The 16,384-nt window shown below is 57.8% G+C and overlaps 1 protein-coding gene across 3 annotated transcripts in view; it reads right to left on the bottom strand.

The window, feature by feature from the left end:
• The window catches only part of GATA3 (GATA binding protein 3), a 29,901-nt gene extending 13,950 nt beyond the window's left edge, over positions 1–15,951 (bottom strand). Inside the window, exons 1-3 of one of the 3 annotated variants that reach the window (XM_065920967.1) lie at positions 15,740–15,951; positions 5,364–5,986; positions 2,513–3,049 (exon numbers count right to left, since the gene is read on the bottom strand). In XM_065920967.1, coding sequence (XP_065777039.1) covers positions 2,513–3,049; positions 5,364–5,604 — 778 coding nt within the window. In that variant the 5' untranslated portion in view covers positions 5,605–5,986; positions 15,740–15,951. Of the gene's footprint in view, positions 1–2,512; positions 3,050–5,363; positions 5,987–6,399; positions 6,659–15,739 lie in introns of those variants that run through there. The other 2 variants (XM_065920968.1, XM_065920966.1) reach the window with 2 other exon arrangements.
• Positions 15,952–16,384: the final 433 nt, after the last annotated feature.

The following is a 16,384-nucleotide window of genomic DNA, read 5'->3' as shown; positions in this document are numbered from 1 at the left end:
CAACAGCCATTTTCAGACACCCCTCTGCCTCTGACTGTAAGCCTGAGCCTGGAGTTAGATGGAAAGGGGTACGGAAATTGCAGAAGAAAAAGGGGGGAGTTGAATGCCCCACCAGAGAGGGGAGCCCAGGGAGGGGGGGAAGCTAAGAGTTGGTGCCCCCCTCCCCTGCTGAAGAAAAACGGCTTATAGTCTCTTGTTTGCAAAGACACATCCCAGCCCAACAGCCCGGGCGTTAGAAAAGCAATAGGTGCTCTAAACCACAGTTCAACCGTTTCTCCAAAATGCGACAGCCCTCTCTTCTCTGGGCTCCTCCTTCAGGCGATTGCGAAGAAGAGGTTAAATTAAATTTAAAAAAAAAGCAACCACTAAAACCAAGAGCGTCCCCTTCTCAGGAATTCCCACCCCTTCCACCCTCCTTAGGAGTCTGGAAACTTCCCCTACACGCTCCACACTCCCAGAAGTCCCAACTCCCTTGCTGCCCAGGTGTGCGGCCCAGGATTTTTTTTTTTTTCAAACTGTGAGAAAGGAATAAGGAGGAGGAAGTCAAAAGCCAAATTTAAATCGGCTCCTCTCCTCTCTCCCCAACCCAAAAAAAGAAAATAGGTATATAGGTGCCCCTGGTTCTGGTTTAGGGAAACCGCAAACCTCTCCCCCACCCCTCCCCAGTGTCCTGAGTCTCCAGGAAAGTGACAAAGACAGGCAAACCTGAAAAGGCAGAAGGTGCGCCCGACAGGGGTCGGGGGGAATCAAACTCCGAAATGAGGGCAGAGGACCAAAGGCATTTGGGAAAGTCACTGTGTCCCCTCCCCCCCCACAAACCACCACCCCAGCCTCAGAGACCACGATCTTCCCCCCAACTTTTCAGCCCTACCAGAAAAGAGAACTTTAAAAAAAAAAAAAATCCCACCCTGACCTCAAAACTGCACAGGTTTGGCTCTTATTGCCAGCAGCCGTCCAGCCTTGATCAACAACCTCCCCCTCCCCGCTTTGGCGGGGACCCTCCGCTCCCCGCTTTCCTGCCTGTCCTCCCTTCCTCCCGCCGCCTCCCTCTCCCTCGGCCGACTTTCATGTACTGAACATGCAGGTCTGAGTTTTTCTGTCAGCCTAACCGCATCCGGGCTCTAGTGAAGTTCCTGGCTCGGGATAAACAATGCAACTGTCGCGTGCAGCAGTCTGAAAATAATTGGATTAGCTGAAACATATCAACTAAATAGAGACAGTCCTGCCCAGGCAGTCGGAGTGAATGTCACCCTGGAAAAAAAACCCTGGAAACTGATCTCATGGTCACTGGGGCGCCCAGAGCCCTCTCTCGGAAGTTTTCTAAACCCGGGTTTTGCAAGCTCTGTTTCAAGACTGGTTGTCTCATCCAGAAAAGACAAGCGATTTCCACCACTTCAGTGTCTACAGAGTCTGTAGAGAGACTGGCTGGGGGGAGTAGCAGTTAGGACAGACCAGGACCGAGACACCCACCCTGAAATGGATACTTCCCAAGGAGACATGCCAATCTTCCCAAAACCATCTCGAGGAAAAAAAAAAATTACAGTGAAAAGGCATCTCAAAGAACCCCTGACTCTGATTCAGCCGCTTCGACATGGGTAGTGGATTATTTTATTTTTAAGGCAAAAAAAAAAAATATTTTGTGTGGGCTTTGCATTTCCCTTCATGCCAACCTCTACACCAAGGAAATACACATGCAGCTCAATTTTAGGGGGGCAGGGTGCTCTTCTAGGAGCAATGAGCAGAGGAAGCAGAGGCAGGCACCTGGGGAATCTTTTTTCGTCCTTCCTAACCCCTCTGGCTTCAGATCAATCGGGGAGTAGGTCGTCAGATGCCTTCCTGCCCCTGCCTAGTACTGGGCTCCCAGTACCCGAAGATACTGCAGGTAACAAGCCCTTCTGATCTTCACTGAGCTGCTTCCCCAGGGCGGAGTTCCCCTCTCTACCCAGAAGTCAGGATTCGAGCTCCTTTTGCCACGCAGAGAACGTGTGTCCTGCTTTTGCCAGGGTCCCACCCCCGACGAAAAATATACACATACTTTATTTATACATGTCCGTGTCAAGGGCTGTCCTCCGGTGATTGCCTGACCCCCCTCTGAGCTGAGCGGAGGGGGAGAGCCAGGACACAGAGGCCCGGGGGTCAGAGGAGGGACCTGTTTTGTTTGGGTTTCAGGAGGTTTCGTTTTAGCATTAAACACCAAAGATTTATCCCCTCGCCTTCCATTTGGGCTTGCAAACCGACTAAAGGTTACCGCCAGCCTCCAGCAGCCCCGCAGGACAAGCAGGAGATGGGGGTTTGTTTTTGTTTATCTTGTTCCTAGTCCAGCTCTAAGGGGCCTTTTCAACCAGATCCCACTTGCCCTCTGCTCTGAAGACAGGACCGAGACAAGACACCGCATCCTCTCCCCATGGAAGCACTGGGAAGGCGGGCTCTCTCGACCCTGCTTGGGATTTCAGACTGGGAAGGGGGCTGGGGGGCAAGGGGGAAGGGTCTCTGGGGGAGAGACGGTTCCTACCTGTGCTGGATCTCGCCTTGGGCCTCGACTTGCATCCGAAGCCGGTGGGGGAGCCCCCGAGGAGGCTGCTGGGCGGGAAGAGTCCGGAGCTGTACTCAGGGACGTAGGGCGGGTAGGTGGTGATGGGGTGGTGGGCCGAGGCCGCCGCCCCTCCCAGGGTAGCCATGCTGCCGCGGGGGTGCGCCGACTCCAGCTTCATGCCGTCGGGCAGCGGCACCTGGTACTTGATGCACTCCTTCTCGTCCTGGCGGCCTGAGCCGGCCGAGCCCGGGGTGGACAGGGATGGGTCTGGGGAGACGTCCTTCGGCGGGGTGGGCGGGAAGGTGAAGAGGTGCGGGCTGGAGTGCCCCGCCGACAGGGAGGAGGATGAGGCCGGCGGGTAGACCGACAGGGGCCCCGGGGAGCCGTGGTGGATAGACGTCTTGGAGAAGGGGCTGAGGTTCCAGGGCGAAGCGGTGTGATGGCTGCCCAGGGCCTTGCCACCGTCCAGCCAGGGCAGGGATCCGTGCAGCAGAGGTGGCCGGCACACCTGGCTCCCTGTTGGGGAAGGAAGGGGCCAGAGAGAGACAGGCGCAGGTGAGAGCAGCCCCCAAGGCGCCAGGGTGTTCGCGCCCTCCACCCCTGCCTCCCCAGCAGCAGGACAACCTCAACACAGACTGGCCCCAGCGGTACCTGGGCCAGCACACCCCCTGTCTGCCATCCCAAGGTCCCACCAGATCCAGGGAATCAAGGGCCTGTGTCTGACCCTCGAGACCTGCTGCGATGGAGCAAGAAGAGGCCCTGGCTTTCCTGGCCTCTCCAGATACACTTTCTAAATCACAGCCCCGAGGTCCCTCTCTGGAACCTGACTTGATTTATTGGTTTCTTTCAATGACCCAGCAGCCCCCAGCCCAGACCTAATCCCAGGCAGCCTGATAAGAGGGTGGGCTGTGAAGGATGAGGCCTAAAGGGGTGAGTCCGGCTGCAGGACCGCTCAAAACCAGAAGAACACACGGACCCAGCGGCCCAGGCCCAGAGCAGGAAGGATAAGTCTTGGAAGAGAGGAGAAGGGCCATTTTAGGTGACTTCCATGTACCCCTACTTCACTGCTAGCTTATAAATGACCAGGCCTGAAATGAGATTTGCAGGAAAACTAATTGCTCAGGCTTTTGGAGAAAGTTTCCAAGGCTAGACCCTGGGATGGGACTTTTGTCTGCCTTTGTCACCCTCCCAAATCCTACTTAAAAAAAAAAAATAAAAAAATAACAGGCCCATCTCAACCCCAGGGTTGTGATTCCACCAGTGTAATATATGAATTTTCACCCGAGCCCCAGACACACAAAATTCCAGTTTCTGTGTCTATTTCACTCACACACAGTAAACTGAGCCCTCCTTTAAAACACAGAGCCATAAGGCAGCCCTAACTCAGACCAAAAGACACTCTGAGAAGGGTAAGTCTAAACGGCAAGTGCAAATCCACACACTTATTGATCTTTTAATCCAGTACCTGTCTCAGCGTCTGACATTCTATTTAACCATTAAGAACAATACTGAAACTAAAATCTTCAGAGAGAGGAAGGGGAGGGGAGACAAGGGGGAAGGAGAGTTCTCTGAACACGGAGGGTCACGCTTCACATTATGCAGGAAGTCGTATAGTAAATAATATTAAGGCTGCATTTACCTCATTTCCACTTAACTGCTGATCTGCACAGAACGAGGGCAAAGAGCACCCCCTCTGCAGAAACAATTGTTTAAAACCTGGTGACAGCAGAGTGAGAACGCCGGCTCCTGCAGGGGCTCTGTCATCAGCCCCAGCCCTGCGATTTAAGCAGGGGAACCAGGGCAGATCTCCAGGAGAGCAACTCACAGTTCCTCCACCTAAAATGTTGCTCCTACTTTTCCTCTGGGAACCCGCTTACAGATGAAAGGTTTGAGAGCTTTCCCTCTCAACTACATAACGCTGGGGTTCTCTTTACCATTTCAGAAGTCTCCCGAACTTCCCAAAATGAAAAGAGAAAGAAAAAAGAAAATACTGGAATCGCATTCATAGAAGGAAACCCTGAAGGATCCTAAATCTTCTTTGGGACCCTATGGGTCAGTTGCAGGCAGGAGGAGAGAAAAAGGCAAGAGTTGCCTGCAGCAGGCAAGGAGGCAACCAAAAAGCATAGACGCAGGAAAATTCTGTGCAGGCGGGAATCTACGAAACCCTAAATGTCTCAAACTTAAAATGGTAGTCTTTCCGCCAAAACCTGGTCAAGCACCAGGCTTCCTCGGAGCCTAGAGTTAGGAGATATGCCTAAAAACCAAATGCACTAGTTTTAGGCAAAGGCCGAAACACAGCGAGGAGAATAAATACATTCCTTGGGCCCTTCTGGGAATGTGCTGGAGAAACACACCGAGGCACGCCGGCAGCAGCCCCCGAGAGGGAACCACGGGATAAATGGGGGAGCGAAGCCCCAAGAACCAAGTCCCAGCCAAGTTTGGCCCGCGCCGGATGCCCAGCCTGGGAGCGGTGACCGGCGGAGGCGGAGGTTCGGCTCTCCCCGCGCCCGGGACCTCCGAGGCCGCCGAAGCCGCGGCCGCGCTGGGAGAAAGAGCTGCCGAGCGGCGCCCGCCAGGTGAGCGCCAGGCCCCCGGGCCGCAGCCGCGCAAAGGCGCCTGCTGCGACTGTTTTGAAAAACAGACTCTAGCGACGATTGAGACGCCTTCCTTGCCCATTTCCGGGCCCCAGTTTTTTAAATGGAGCAGCAGCGGCACTTGGGGGGCTTTGGCCGGCTCTCCCCACCCCCTGGTCCCTCCCCGCCTCCCCAACCCGGGGAGCCGGGACAGCCGGTCGGGGGAGGGGGGTCCTCGCACCCCGGGGCGCACTCACCGTGGTGCGTCGGAGGGTACCTCTGCACCGTGGCCCTCACCGAGTTTCCGTAGTAGGACGGGACGTGGTTGCCTTGACCGTCGATGTTAAAAAGTACATCCACCTCCTCGGGCAGAGGGTACTGCGCCGGGTCCATGTAGGAGTGGCCGAGGCCCGGGTGGTGAGTGTCCGGGTGCTGCCCGTTGAGGACCGCGGGGTGGTGATGGCTCACCCAGCGCGGCTGGTCCGCCGTCACCTCCATGGCCCTGGCTGCGCTCGCGCCCTCTCGCCGGGCCCGGAACCCGCGCGCGGAGAGAGAGGGCGGTCGGGAGCTCCGAGGCTCCGCAGGTGCTCCTGCCGTCGGAGGGGCGGGGGTCGTTTAAGGATTTGTTTTCAGTGGGGGAATGGGAAAGCTGGGAAGGAAAGGTGAGCAAGTGAGATTTTTTTTTTTTTTTAATAAATCTTTGCGGGGTAGTTTAGCAAAGAGAAGAGGAAGAAAAAAAAATTCCCAAAATTAGGTACGGGAGGACAAAAAAGGACCAAATTGTAAAAGGGGGCCGAGGACTGGCTAGAATTTTGCAAGTGAGGCTCCTGTGCAGCGGGGGCTCCTCGGCGGCTCCAAGACTGAGCCTTTCCTGGGCCACCTGCAAAGAAGAGAAGGGGAGACCTGGATGAGATCCTAAGTACTTAGCACCTGAGTTTATGAAGTGGCACCTCCTCCCCCCGAGCCGTTCTGCCCCGCGCCCGCGCCCCGGGGACACGCTAACACGCGCGCACTCGCGCACGCCCCCTCCGGAGCTCGGAAAACCGGGAGGCGGCGAAGGACCCGAGCGCATCCCCAGCTGCCTGGCTCTCCCAGGATCCCGGGACTGACTGAGCGGTTCCCACTTGAACGACAGCTCCCTCCCTCCGGGGACCCAGGTCCCAGGACTGACTTTCCAGGCTCCAGAAACTCTCCGAAAGAGGAGGGTTGAGTTTTCCGTGTTTTAAAGTCCTCCCAAATGGAGACAGAAAACAAATCAAAGTTAAAAAAAAAAAAAAAGTCGCCAGTACCAACCTGGGTAGCGAGGAGCAGAGGGGAGGAGGAGGCGTGCGACCGGGAGAGCAGAAACTGCCCGGTCAGATTGCGTGGCTCGCTCTGCCTCGCGCGCTCGCCGTCCCTCTCTCTCTCTTTTCCCTCTCTCTCTCTCCCTATTTTTTTTTTTTTTTTTTTACAGGGAATGCATTCTTTCTGAAAGTATCAAGACGGCGCCAGGCAGCTCAGTGTTCGCAGACAGCTGTGGCGCGACGGAACTTAAGGAGGTTCTAGTGTCATCCGCGCCGCCGGGGGAGGAGCCTGGCGCTGGCGAGGAGGGGACAGGATCCCAGCACAAGGAAACTGCAACCCAAACCCGCTCAGGACTTCACCCCCCACCCCCACCTCTCCTCCCGCCCCTCCACTGACCGGAAAGGGGCGCCGCGGAGGGCGGCCCGGGCGGAGGGGCGGCGGAGAGGGTGGGCGAGGCGCGCCAGGGGCTTCGGGGCGGAGGGGGCGGGCAGGAGGGAATACGCGCTCTGGCCCTTTAAATGTGGCTCCGGCTCCTGCCAATTCATTCCGGCTCGATGGATTATTCCGTGCCGGGGACACCGGTCTGCCCCATTCATGAAGTTTATTTCTACAGACAGTCGTTCTTTTTCAGACTTTTTAAATGAGCAAACTTTTTTTGGCATTCATTCCAAGGTATTGGGTCGTTTATGGATGTGGGGTCTCTGCAAGTAAAAGTGGTCAGGAAAAAATAATGTAATATCAGAGTACGTGGAGATATGCGTCTCTTGAGAACTGCCTAAGAAATTGAGGAACTGGGGAGGGGGGCGGGGGAGGGTTGGGGGGGCGGAATGTGCCTTTGATTGAAATGTCGGTGGCAACTTTTTGGTGGTCGTGGTCAACATTCTCCCAGCCTCTGGCGTTCACAAGCCTCTGGCAAGAATGTCTCAGCTGTTGCAGCTGTCCCTTCCAGACCTAATATTCGTAATCAATGCGTGCTTTTGACCAGAGTGACAATACTGATGGATGAAAGTGGGGGAGGCGAGAATCTTTGGCTCCCCAAGCACTCGGGTCTTTGCTCCGGTTACCCAACTTGTTCCCTCCTCCCTGCCCAGAGCCCTATTTACTCCCGCTCCCGGCGTTTTTCCCCAGCCCCCTCCTGCGGCCCCCACCCGGGCCGCCGGGCAGGACTGCGGCGACCTCCCCGGGGCCCCGCAGCTCGCGGGACTCGCTGGGTCCGGCCTCGCAGCCTCGGGCGGAGGCAGCGGAGATCAGAGACAGCCCGGCGAAGGGGCGGGGCGCCCGGGGCGGGGCCGGAAAGGGGCCAATCAGCGCGCGAGGCTGCGGCGCGGCCGCGATTGGCCGGCCCCGCGGGCTGCAACCTCCCCGGCGGGTCTCGGTGCTTTGAGCCACTGCATCCCCTAGCGGCGCTCGGGCTGCTGCAGCCGTCCGGCCCCAAAACGCAGCCCGGGTGTGCTAGCGTCGGGCGGGAAGCGAAGTCTCAAGGTTCCACCCGCGGCTCTCCTCAGGGCAATGTGTGCAAGGAGAGAGCGTGGGTTCTCCCGCAGGCTTTCCCACGGACGGTACTGACAGTTTGATTTGGGGCTCAATTGGAAGGCATTATTCCCTCTTCGCTTCTCTACCCCGTAACAATTCCCTACAAATACACCCCAAAAAAGTCAACATAGACGAGACCGTCCCTGAAAGTAGGTGCTAGAGGATTCCTTCCTTGCGGTGAAAGAAAACCATCCATATTCAGCCTTAACTTGGTGTGGGGGGTGGGGGGGGGGCGGGGGGCGGGGTGTCCTGCTTTAATATACAATCCTCGTAGAAAGACTAACAAACTTCATTTGGAAGAAACAGTGGAAACACGGGTCTTCCTGAGGTGGAAGTTTTCTTGAGTCTCCGTTTTCTTAAATCTGATGTTTGTTAGGTGTTTGTTAGAAACATCAGCTTGAGTTTCGAGACACGGAACGGTAAGAAAGTCCCTAAATTAACCCCCCTCCCCATGTTTCTCCTGAGCCCACTTAGTCCCTGCTTATTAGGGCTGCCCAGTAAAGGAGCATCGATTTTCCTTCATTCTGACCACGTCTCTCTAGGGCCAGTCAAGCTGCCAGCCTCTCCTGCTCACTGCGCTCTCCAAACCTTTTAATTATTTAGTTTCTGTCTAACATTCACCGGAAACCGCTCCATAAACAAGGACAGACGGACGCATACACATTGTTGCTAAAAGTCCCGAGATTCAGCTTAAGGATGGTTGCAGAGGCTGGGGGGAAAAAAAATGAAAAGCGCATCTTCGCGCGTTGGTCTAGGACCCGCCGACACTAGCCGGACCCCAGTTCAAAGCCACGCGGAAAATACCAAACGGAGCTCTTTGGTCCTCTGCGCCGAGACCTGAAAGTCCAGGAAATAAAAGGGACCCATCCTCGGAAAGAGACGCTGCTGACGCCAGAACTTGAAAACGTTAACTTAAGAGGCTAAAGCCGATTTTTAAAAGACAAAGAGAAAATATCCCTGAGAAGGAGGCCTTCCGGTGTAGTGGCGCCTCTGATAACGCTCAAACTTTGGGGGGAGGCATTATTCATTTTAATTAAATCATGAGCACCAAGTGTGGCTGCACTGACCTGAAGAGCCACCCCCAACCCTCGGAAAAATAAAAGATCTCGAAGGCCCCTTCTTGGTCTGGGTGGTTTGGCGCTGGCAGAGAGGGGTGGGGGGCTGCGGCTGGGTGCCCGGTGTAATGGAGCCAGCCTGTAGGGGGTATTTAACATTTAATTCCCAGCCGGTCCGCCCCTGTTCCCGGACTGACAGTGGGTAATTGGGAAAGAGGACGTTGCTCTTTTGATGGCCCGCGCCGGCCAGTCTCGCCGACGCCACACTGGGTTTGACGTCACGGGCCCAACCCCAGAGCCAGCAGCACAGAGCTGGGGGGAGGGAAAAGAAGAGGAGGGGGCTACCGAGCAGGGAGGGCCGAGGTCGGCCCCCGGACCCACGCGGAAGGAAGGGGGAAGGGAGCCAGGCCAGAGAGAGGCTGCGGCGCGTGGCCTGAGGCGGAGAGCCGGGCTGCGGGAGGCTAGGCCAGGCCCGGCGCCTGCCTGACCCGCCTCGCGGGCAAATGCAGGCCGGGCTTCCTCCTCTGAGGGCGGGCGGGGGGAGCGTGGGGGCTCGAGGCCGGGTGAAGGGAAGAAAAGGTGGCACTGAGCCCCCCTCTGCCCTAGCCCGCAAAGCTAATCCCAGCCTCCTGCGGGAACGCCTCAGCGCCCTCCTGCAGATCTGAAGCGCCCCGCCCCCGTTCCCCCTCTCGGGCTCCCACCCAGGACCCCGGCCCGGGCCGGTCTAGAGAGCCCCCGTCCCTCCTCTCCTCCCCGGGAGCGGCCGGCGGAGCTCGGGTCAGGCAAGCGAGGTGGAGACCTAAAAGGATGCTGCCGCCGCCGCCGCCGCAGCAGCAGGGCCCCTGGGCTCCTGCTGAGCGCTAGGCCTCCCTCTCCAGGGCAAGGGTCTGGCCGAGGTCTGGATGCCTGGGACCCCTGGGGCGAGCATCCCGGATCCGAGGCGGCGACGGCGCGGCTACCGCCCATCCCCGGTCGCCCGGAACCGGTACCCGGGCTGAGCGTGGGGCGGCGGGAGCCGGTTGGCCTATCTGAAACACCAGGCCTCGAGGCGGCTGCTTCAGGCGTCAAGTTGAGCGGGGTGTGTGTGCCCTCTTGGGGAAAGGGTAAGAAATGGAGCCTTCCTTTCTCTCCTCGGTCGGGGTAAGCGGGGACCCACACGCACAACACACACACACACACACACACACACACACACACTCCCAAACACATGCCCCCCAGCTGAGGTCCCTCCCACCCGCCCTCCCGGGAGCTCAGACGCTCTCATCGGATGCAAGTGGGGAACCCAATCCCGCAAAGGAGCCAGAGCCCCTGGCGTAGAGAGGAGGAGCGTGCCCCCCCCCCCCGCCCCAGGCTCACCCCTGGGGTCGCAGGACCCAGAGAGTGGAGATCCACGCGGCCAGCGTCACCCACCCGAGCCTGGCTACAGGCGCGTTCAGGCGAGCTCCGCGGGGCCGAGGTGTCTGGAGAGCGGCCCCGGGCGCCCGCGCGCGGCCCGCCGAGGGTAACCAGAAAAGCCGAGCCTCGGGGTCGAAGTCATAAAGTTACTAATCCCGTGCAGGGGGAGTGAGCGTGCCTCCGGCCGCCTGGGGCGGTCATTTGAGCATGTTTACTTAAGGACTTTGCAAGCGGAGCGCGCGCGAAATAGTCGGATTTCCAGCGAGGCAGCAAATATTTGCAAGCGAGAGAAAGAAGCGGAGCCCGGCCGCGCCGCCGCGTCCCTCCCCCCGGAGCCGCGGCGCCGGCTTGGGCGGACCCGGCCGCGCCGCTGAAGACAGAAATGAAGCTGGGAACCTGCGGGGCTGGGGGGCAGGGAGGGCGCAGAGCCGCAGCGAAGACCAAAAAGTGCAGTACGGCCCCTAGGCCCTGGCGAGCTGGGGCTGGGGGAGGAGAAGTCCTTTCCAGCTCGATCAATCTTCCTGGGCTGCGATCGGTCAATAAAAATGGTGTGAACCGGCCGCGATCGTTGTGCGTCTGGGGAGGAAGTGGAGGCCAGAGGTGCCGAGGCTGGCGCCAGCGCCCCGCACCAGTCCCGTTTGCGCCCGGGCGGTCTGCAAGCCCCAGGCCGGTGGCCAGTTCGTCGCCGGGAGCCCGGCGCGGCCCGGCGAGGCCTTTAATTGGGTGTCTTCATTTTTATAGGGGCCATTGCTGGAGCAATTAGCGAGAGACAATAAGCGCCAAGAGGCGTTTAATTCGATTCCGTGCGCCGGCTGCGGCGCTCTGGAAGAAGTGGCTGGCCCTGGAGGGAAGATCTGGTTAAGTGCCGGCTCCCTGCCTTGCCAGTCTAGTCTTAGATGTGGGAGTTCTCCAGGGGCAAGTTGAAAGCGGAGTGAGAGCTTTCACCCAAGTCCTGGACTGGGAGGATCCCGTCCCGGGTCTCGCTAGCCCCGCGGGGCGCCCCCGGAACCGCCGCGCCCACAGGCAGCACGCGTCCGGGTCGGGTCCCCGATTACCTGTTAGAGGGAGAAAAGCAAAAGGGAGAGGGACGTGGAAAACGGCCTCCTTCCTTCTTAGCCTTCGGACCCCCACCTCGATCACCCGAACCAGCCCAGTTTCCTTCGCCCCCGGGGGAGGAGGGGCAAAGGAGAGAACCCCCTTCTCGCGCGTACACACCTCGCCCTTCACCAAGCACGCCTCGCCACCCCCTTCCCTGCCTCGGCCCTCGGATTAGGTTACCGTGGCCGAGCGAGGATTTCTACTGGATACGATAAAGCACAGGTAAAGCTGTGTAAACAGCTCGCCGGCTGCCGGGCGAGAGGGTTACGCGGGGGACACGGCTCAAGGCGCCACCGCCAGGCCCGGCTGCGCGAGCGAAGCGGCGGGGGAGCCCGCTCGGGCGCCGCGACCGAGACAGCGCAGGCTAAACACATATTACACGACATCTCTGCAGCTCCCCCGCCTCTCAAGCCCCCTTTCTCTTTCCCGCATGAACTGAAGTGCAGAAAGTGGACAGTGGAATCACAGGATGATGGAGAAAAGCAGGCGGTGGGCAGCGCTGATGGTGCTGTTCAAATGAAATACAACTAGCGACCAGGGACGCAGAATAAAGGGGATCCCAAGTTAGACTGGCAGAGGAAAGATGCTGGAGGTAGAAACAGCAAGGGGGAAACCCGCGGGAACGCAGGCGCAAAGCGCTCGCGGCTCGCACACCGCTTCTCCCGGCTCCCACGCCCACCCGCTCAGGCCCAGGAAGCCCTGGAAAATGAGCCAGCGCTTTGGGGATGGTACGTGGTTTGATTTACTTTTTTTTTTCTCTCTCTCTTTCTCTCGCTTATTCATCTATCAGCTTTTAAAACTCGAAGGAAACCCGCCTGGGCCAGGACGGGCTACCAGAGAAGTGGAGAGGAGATGAGCCAGGAGATTACCCCCCTCCCCAGAACCCGCCCCCAGCGCCAGGCCGGGCCCTCCAGCTTCGAGGGATCCTGGCCCTTCATGTGCAGCCACCCTTTTCTCCCGGGTTGAGAAAAACCCTGATGGTAGCGAGATAAAAATTGGGTGGGTAGGGGTGTAGTGGAAAGGTTGGAGGGGGGAGGGAGAGGAGAGGGGATTTCTCCTTTCGAGTTTACCAATGCACCTGTCAGAGGGGTTGGCCACGGGGGGAGCCCCGGGGCTGGATGGGTGAGAAAGATTTCCCCTTGATGGGGTGGATCGAAAAGACTGCGAGTCACCCTGCAGGAAGGGGGCACCTCCGACCTCTCCCTCCCTCCTGGCTTTAGGGGCCTAGGAGACAGGTGGAATCAGGAGAGAAGGGAAGGGATGGGGGGCACTCCAGCAGGTCCCCGTGGTGTCTCCGCCGTCAGAGGCCGCTTGTCCCGCCCAGCAACACCAGTGACTTAAGAAGTGGCCCGCAGCGCCTAGACCCAAGCTCTCACGATGTGGTTGGCGTCCTCAGGTCACGGCTGAAGCCTTCGAGACACCCAGGGAAGGGAGCAGCCACCGCAGGCGAGAAAGGAGTCAGCGGTGACAGATCCACCCACGTGAACTCCAGGTCCTCGCATTTGGGGGGCGCCGGCTCCATCTCCCTTCGCCTCCCAGGGTCCCGGCTTTGTCATGGCCGCCTCACCGCCCCGACCCTCTAGAAGCCCCGGGCCAGCCCTGAATCCAGCGCTAGCCGCGGCCGACTCTCCTCCGACCGCTTCATTTTGACATTTCAGGAAGAGGAGGGCTTTCTCTTGGGGCTACTGTGTTTTTTACTTTTTAGGGTAGCTGGAAAACTGGGGTGTCGGCTGCTGAACAATGACAGTGCGCTTTGAGGGCTGGGGACGTCATGACCGGGACGGGCAAATAGAGAAAGGTAATCCGTGCCGACCAGAGGCCAACTTCTAAAAGCACCAAGTGTCCACGTCTTCCTTAGACACTCTGGAGACAGCCAGGTAAAGTCTGGGGGGCTCCCCGGCTCTCAGAGGTTCACACTTCGCCCAGCCGCTGCCTCTCCCCGCCTGGCCCGGCTCGCGTTGGGCTCTCCGCTGCCTGCCACCTCGCAGACCCCAAGCAATTTGTTATATAAAACAAAACAGCAACCACACACGTGTACCAGCACACCCGCAGTGACGGACACCCAGGGAGAGCTCCGCTCCAGCGCCTTGGGCCACGTTTCTTTCTGGTCCTTCCAACAGCCTCATCCCCGCCACCACCTCTAGTCCCAGCTGCCTGAAGCAGAAAGGGAGGTTCGGACTTCAAATCTGGGGCTCCCTTGGCCCCGCTCCCTGCGGTGGGTAAAGCACTCTCTAGTTGCTCCCACCGTTAAGAAAGAATTGATCAGAAATACTTGGTCCGCACACAAAGACGTACCACGGAAGGAATGCACTTTTCTGTGCGCAAGGCTCCAGACTGGGAGGAGTCCACACCTGAGCGCAGCCCAGAAATGGTTAGAATAGCCGGCTGCGGGAGAGTCCTGGGCCTTCGGACTCAGCCCCACGGCCTTCTCAGGACCTCCCGCGCGGTTTCCGGCACGTACTGCCTTAACCCCGGAGAAAGCGGCTCTCAGCCACCCAGCTCCCTGCGTACCTGCCGCATTCCCGGCCTCTCTGGGTGGCCCTGCGCTGCTGGGCGTCACCTTAGAGAGGCTCCGCTGATGCGCCCTAGAGGCGCCCACTCCCCTTTCTTCACTGCACCCCCGGACTCACCCACACCTCATATATCGTCGGCAAAAGGCAGGATGGCCACATCAAATAAAGCAAAAGGCAGCTTCCCAGTCTCCGGCTTTTGGCAGGAAAAGACCAACCCCAATTCTGATTCCCCGGGACTGGAGGAGATTCTAGTGTAGATGGGAGGATGCGCATGGAGGGGCGGGGTGCCGTGCGGGGCTTGTGTCCAGGGGACCACTCGGCCAGATTCTCAAACCCCAGCTGACTTCTCCAGCTAGGGACCTTAGGCCTGGCGGGACAACGCTGAGGGCTGGGCCTCCTGCCTGGTCCCAGGAAATTGGTATGGGGGCCCCGAAAACCCTACACCCACCTGGGTCTTGATTTATCTGCCCTGGGCGCCATATCCCACCCCAGATGGGCAGCAAATAATTCATTTCCTCAGGATCACACATTTTAAAGGTTTAATGGTGAGCCTGCTCCCCACGACCAGCCATTTGGTCCTGAAAGCATCTCCTAGCCAGGACTCTTCCTGGGTTGACTCTACCAGCCTGGCTGGTACCCCCTGCCTCAAGCCTGTCATGCAACCGACAGCCGCCCTCCCAGCACCTTTTCTGCCACAAGCGCTAAGGGATGAAAGGGCTACAAATGTTACTTTATTATTATTTGTTCCTTTAAAGTTCCTCAACCCCTACCCAGAACCCCAGCACTCTGGTGAATGTGAGTGACGAAAGAAGAAAAAAAGCACAGAGGAACTGGGAGCCCAGCGGAGCGGAGATCCTGAAGGTTAGACTCCTTTCCATCCCTGCCCTGGACAGACTTACCCATGTCCACTTCCCAAGCACCCCACAGTGTCTGAGAGGAAGGAAAGGTGAATAAAAGCAACTCTCAGATACTCTCCTGTTCAGACACTTTCTGAGAATGCAACTTCCTTGCATTTTAACATTATCTGTTTTCATTGGGAACTGCTTCCCAACGAGTGACTTCTTGGAGGTCTGCTGGTCCAACGTCCCTGGAGAAAGTATAATCCTAGTTCCCTCTGCCCCTGCCACTCCCCAGTTCCCTAGCACCCTCTCCCAGGCTGCTGTTTTCTCACCCACCTTAGGGTGCTTCTGGAATCAAAGGTGCCTACCAGCCACTAGCTCCCCAGGGGCTGGCAGATGCTCACACATCTGGGCTCCAACTTTCAACCCACAGCCACAGCTGTTTCTTTAATTGTATTCAGAGACAATGAGCCTAATCAGGCACTTGTGGGCAGAGGGAAATAAACATGAAATTGACACTCCGCAGCCACCTTGGGGAGAAGGCTGACCTGCTCATTCAGACTGGTTCTTTCCCCAACCCTCTGCCCTCCCTGAAGAGGAAAACATGTATCCAGCCCTTCCCCAGCCTTACCATCCTCTCCTATTTTTGTTTAATTTTTTCTCCACATGCCTAGTTCTACTGGCTCTTTCCTCCAAACATGGACAGGCACACATGCACACACCACACTCGCCCAAGGTCATTGCAGAAAGTCAAAGATTTCCAGGGACCAGAAAGAACAACAAGGACTGGGGTCTAGTTCATTTTCTTCCAGGGACAGCTGTCCTTCTGGAGCGGAGACCGCCTGTTAATTCTCTCCACGTGGAGCAGGGAAAGCCCATGCAGAGTGAGAGACAGAAGATAGTGATATTCACTGACCTGGGTAGCTTGCTGTCGGCGGTCAGCTGTTTTTTATTTTTTATTTTTTTCCTGACTTGCTGGAGATCTGAAAGGCAGAAATGACAGGCAGACCTGGCCACTGTTGTCGCTGCTGCGGTCCTCGCCGCCCCAGCGGCTTACGGCATCTCACGCAGGCTTCCAGCGAGAACTAAAACCAGGGTGATGTGCATCCTTCCTAGGAACCCCCCTCCCCCGCCTCCTGCTCACAGTAGAGAGCAGAGCTCTTCCGGGTTGCGAAGAGGGAAAGGGAGGGAGGGAGGGAGGGAGGCTGAGGGAGGAATGAATTTCACCCCCTTCTGCAAACAGGCACGCCGCACATCAGAAGTAAGTGACACCAGCAGAGTTGGGGGAATGAGGAAAGACTGTTTGAAATGTGACCAGCCCCCTGGTGCCTCCAAAGTCCACTGTCTCTGGCAGGGCTGGAATTAACACTGTAAATGTCACTAGTAGTGTTGCCTGGGTCACCAGCCACCATAGATAGAAAAGCTTTCGAAGAGTTTCCCTCCCATTTTGGAAGTGGAGACCCAGTGAAAGCATGTACAGGTAAACCTCATGGCCACATTTAGGCCATGGTCTCAGCCTCCCGGATCCTACCCCCTATCCCTTCCATCTGACTGTTCCACC

This window comes from Muntiacus reevesi, chromosome 2 (assembly GCF_963930625.1).
Source record: "Muntiacus reevesi chromosome 2, mMunRee1.1, whole genome shotgun sequence".
NCBI classification, from domain to species: domain Eukaryota; kingdom Metazoa; phylum Chordata; class Mammalia; order Artiodactyla; family Cervidae; genus Muntiacus; species Muntiacus reevesi.
Note: the sequence above shows the minus strand (reverse complement) of the source record. Positions and strands in the feature narration are given on the sequence as shown.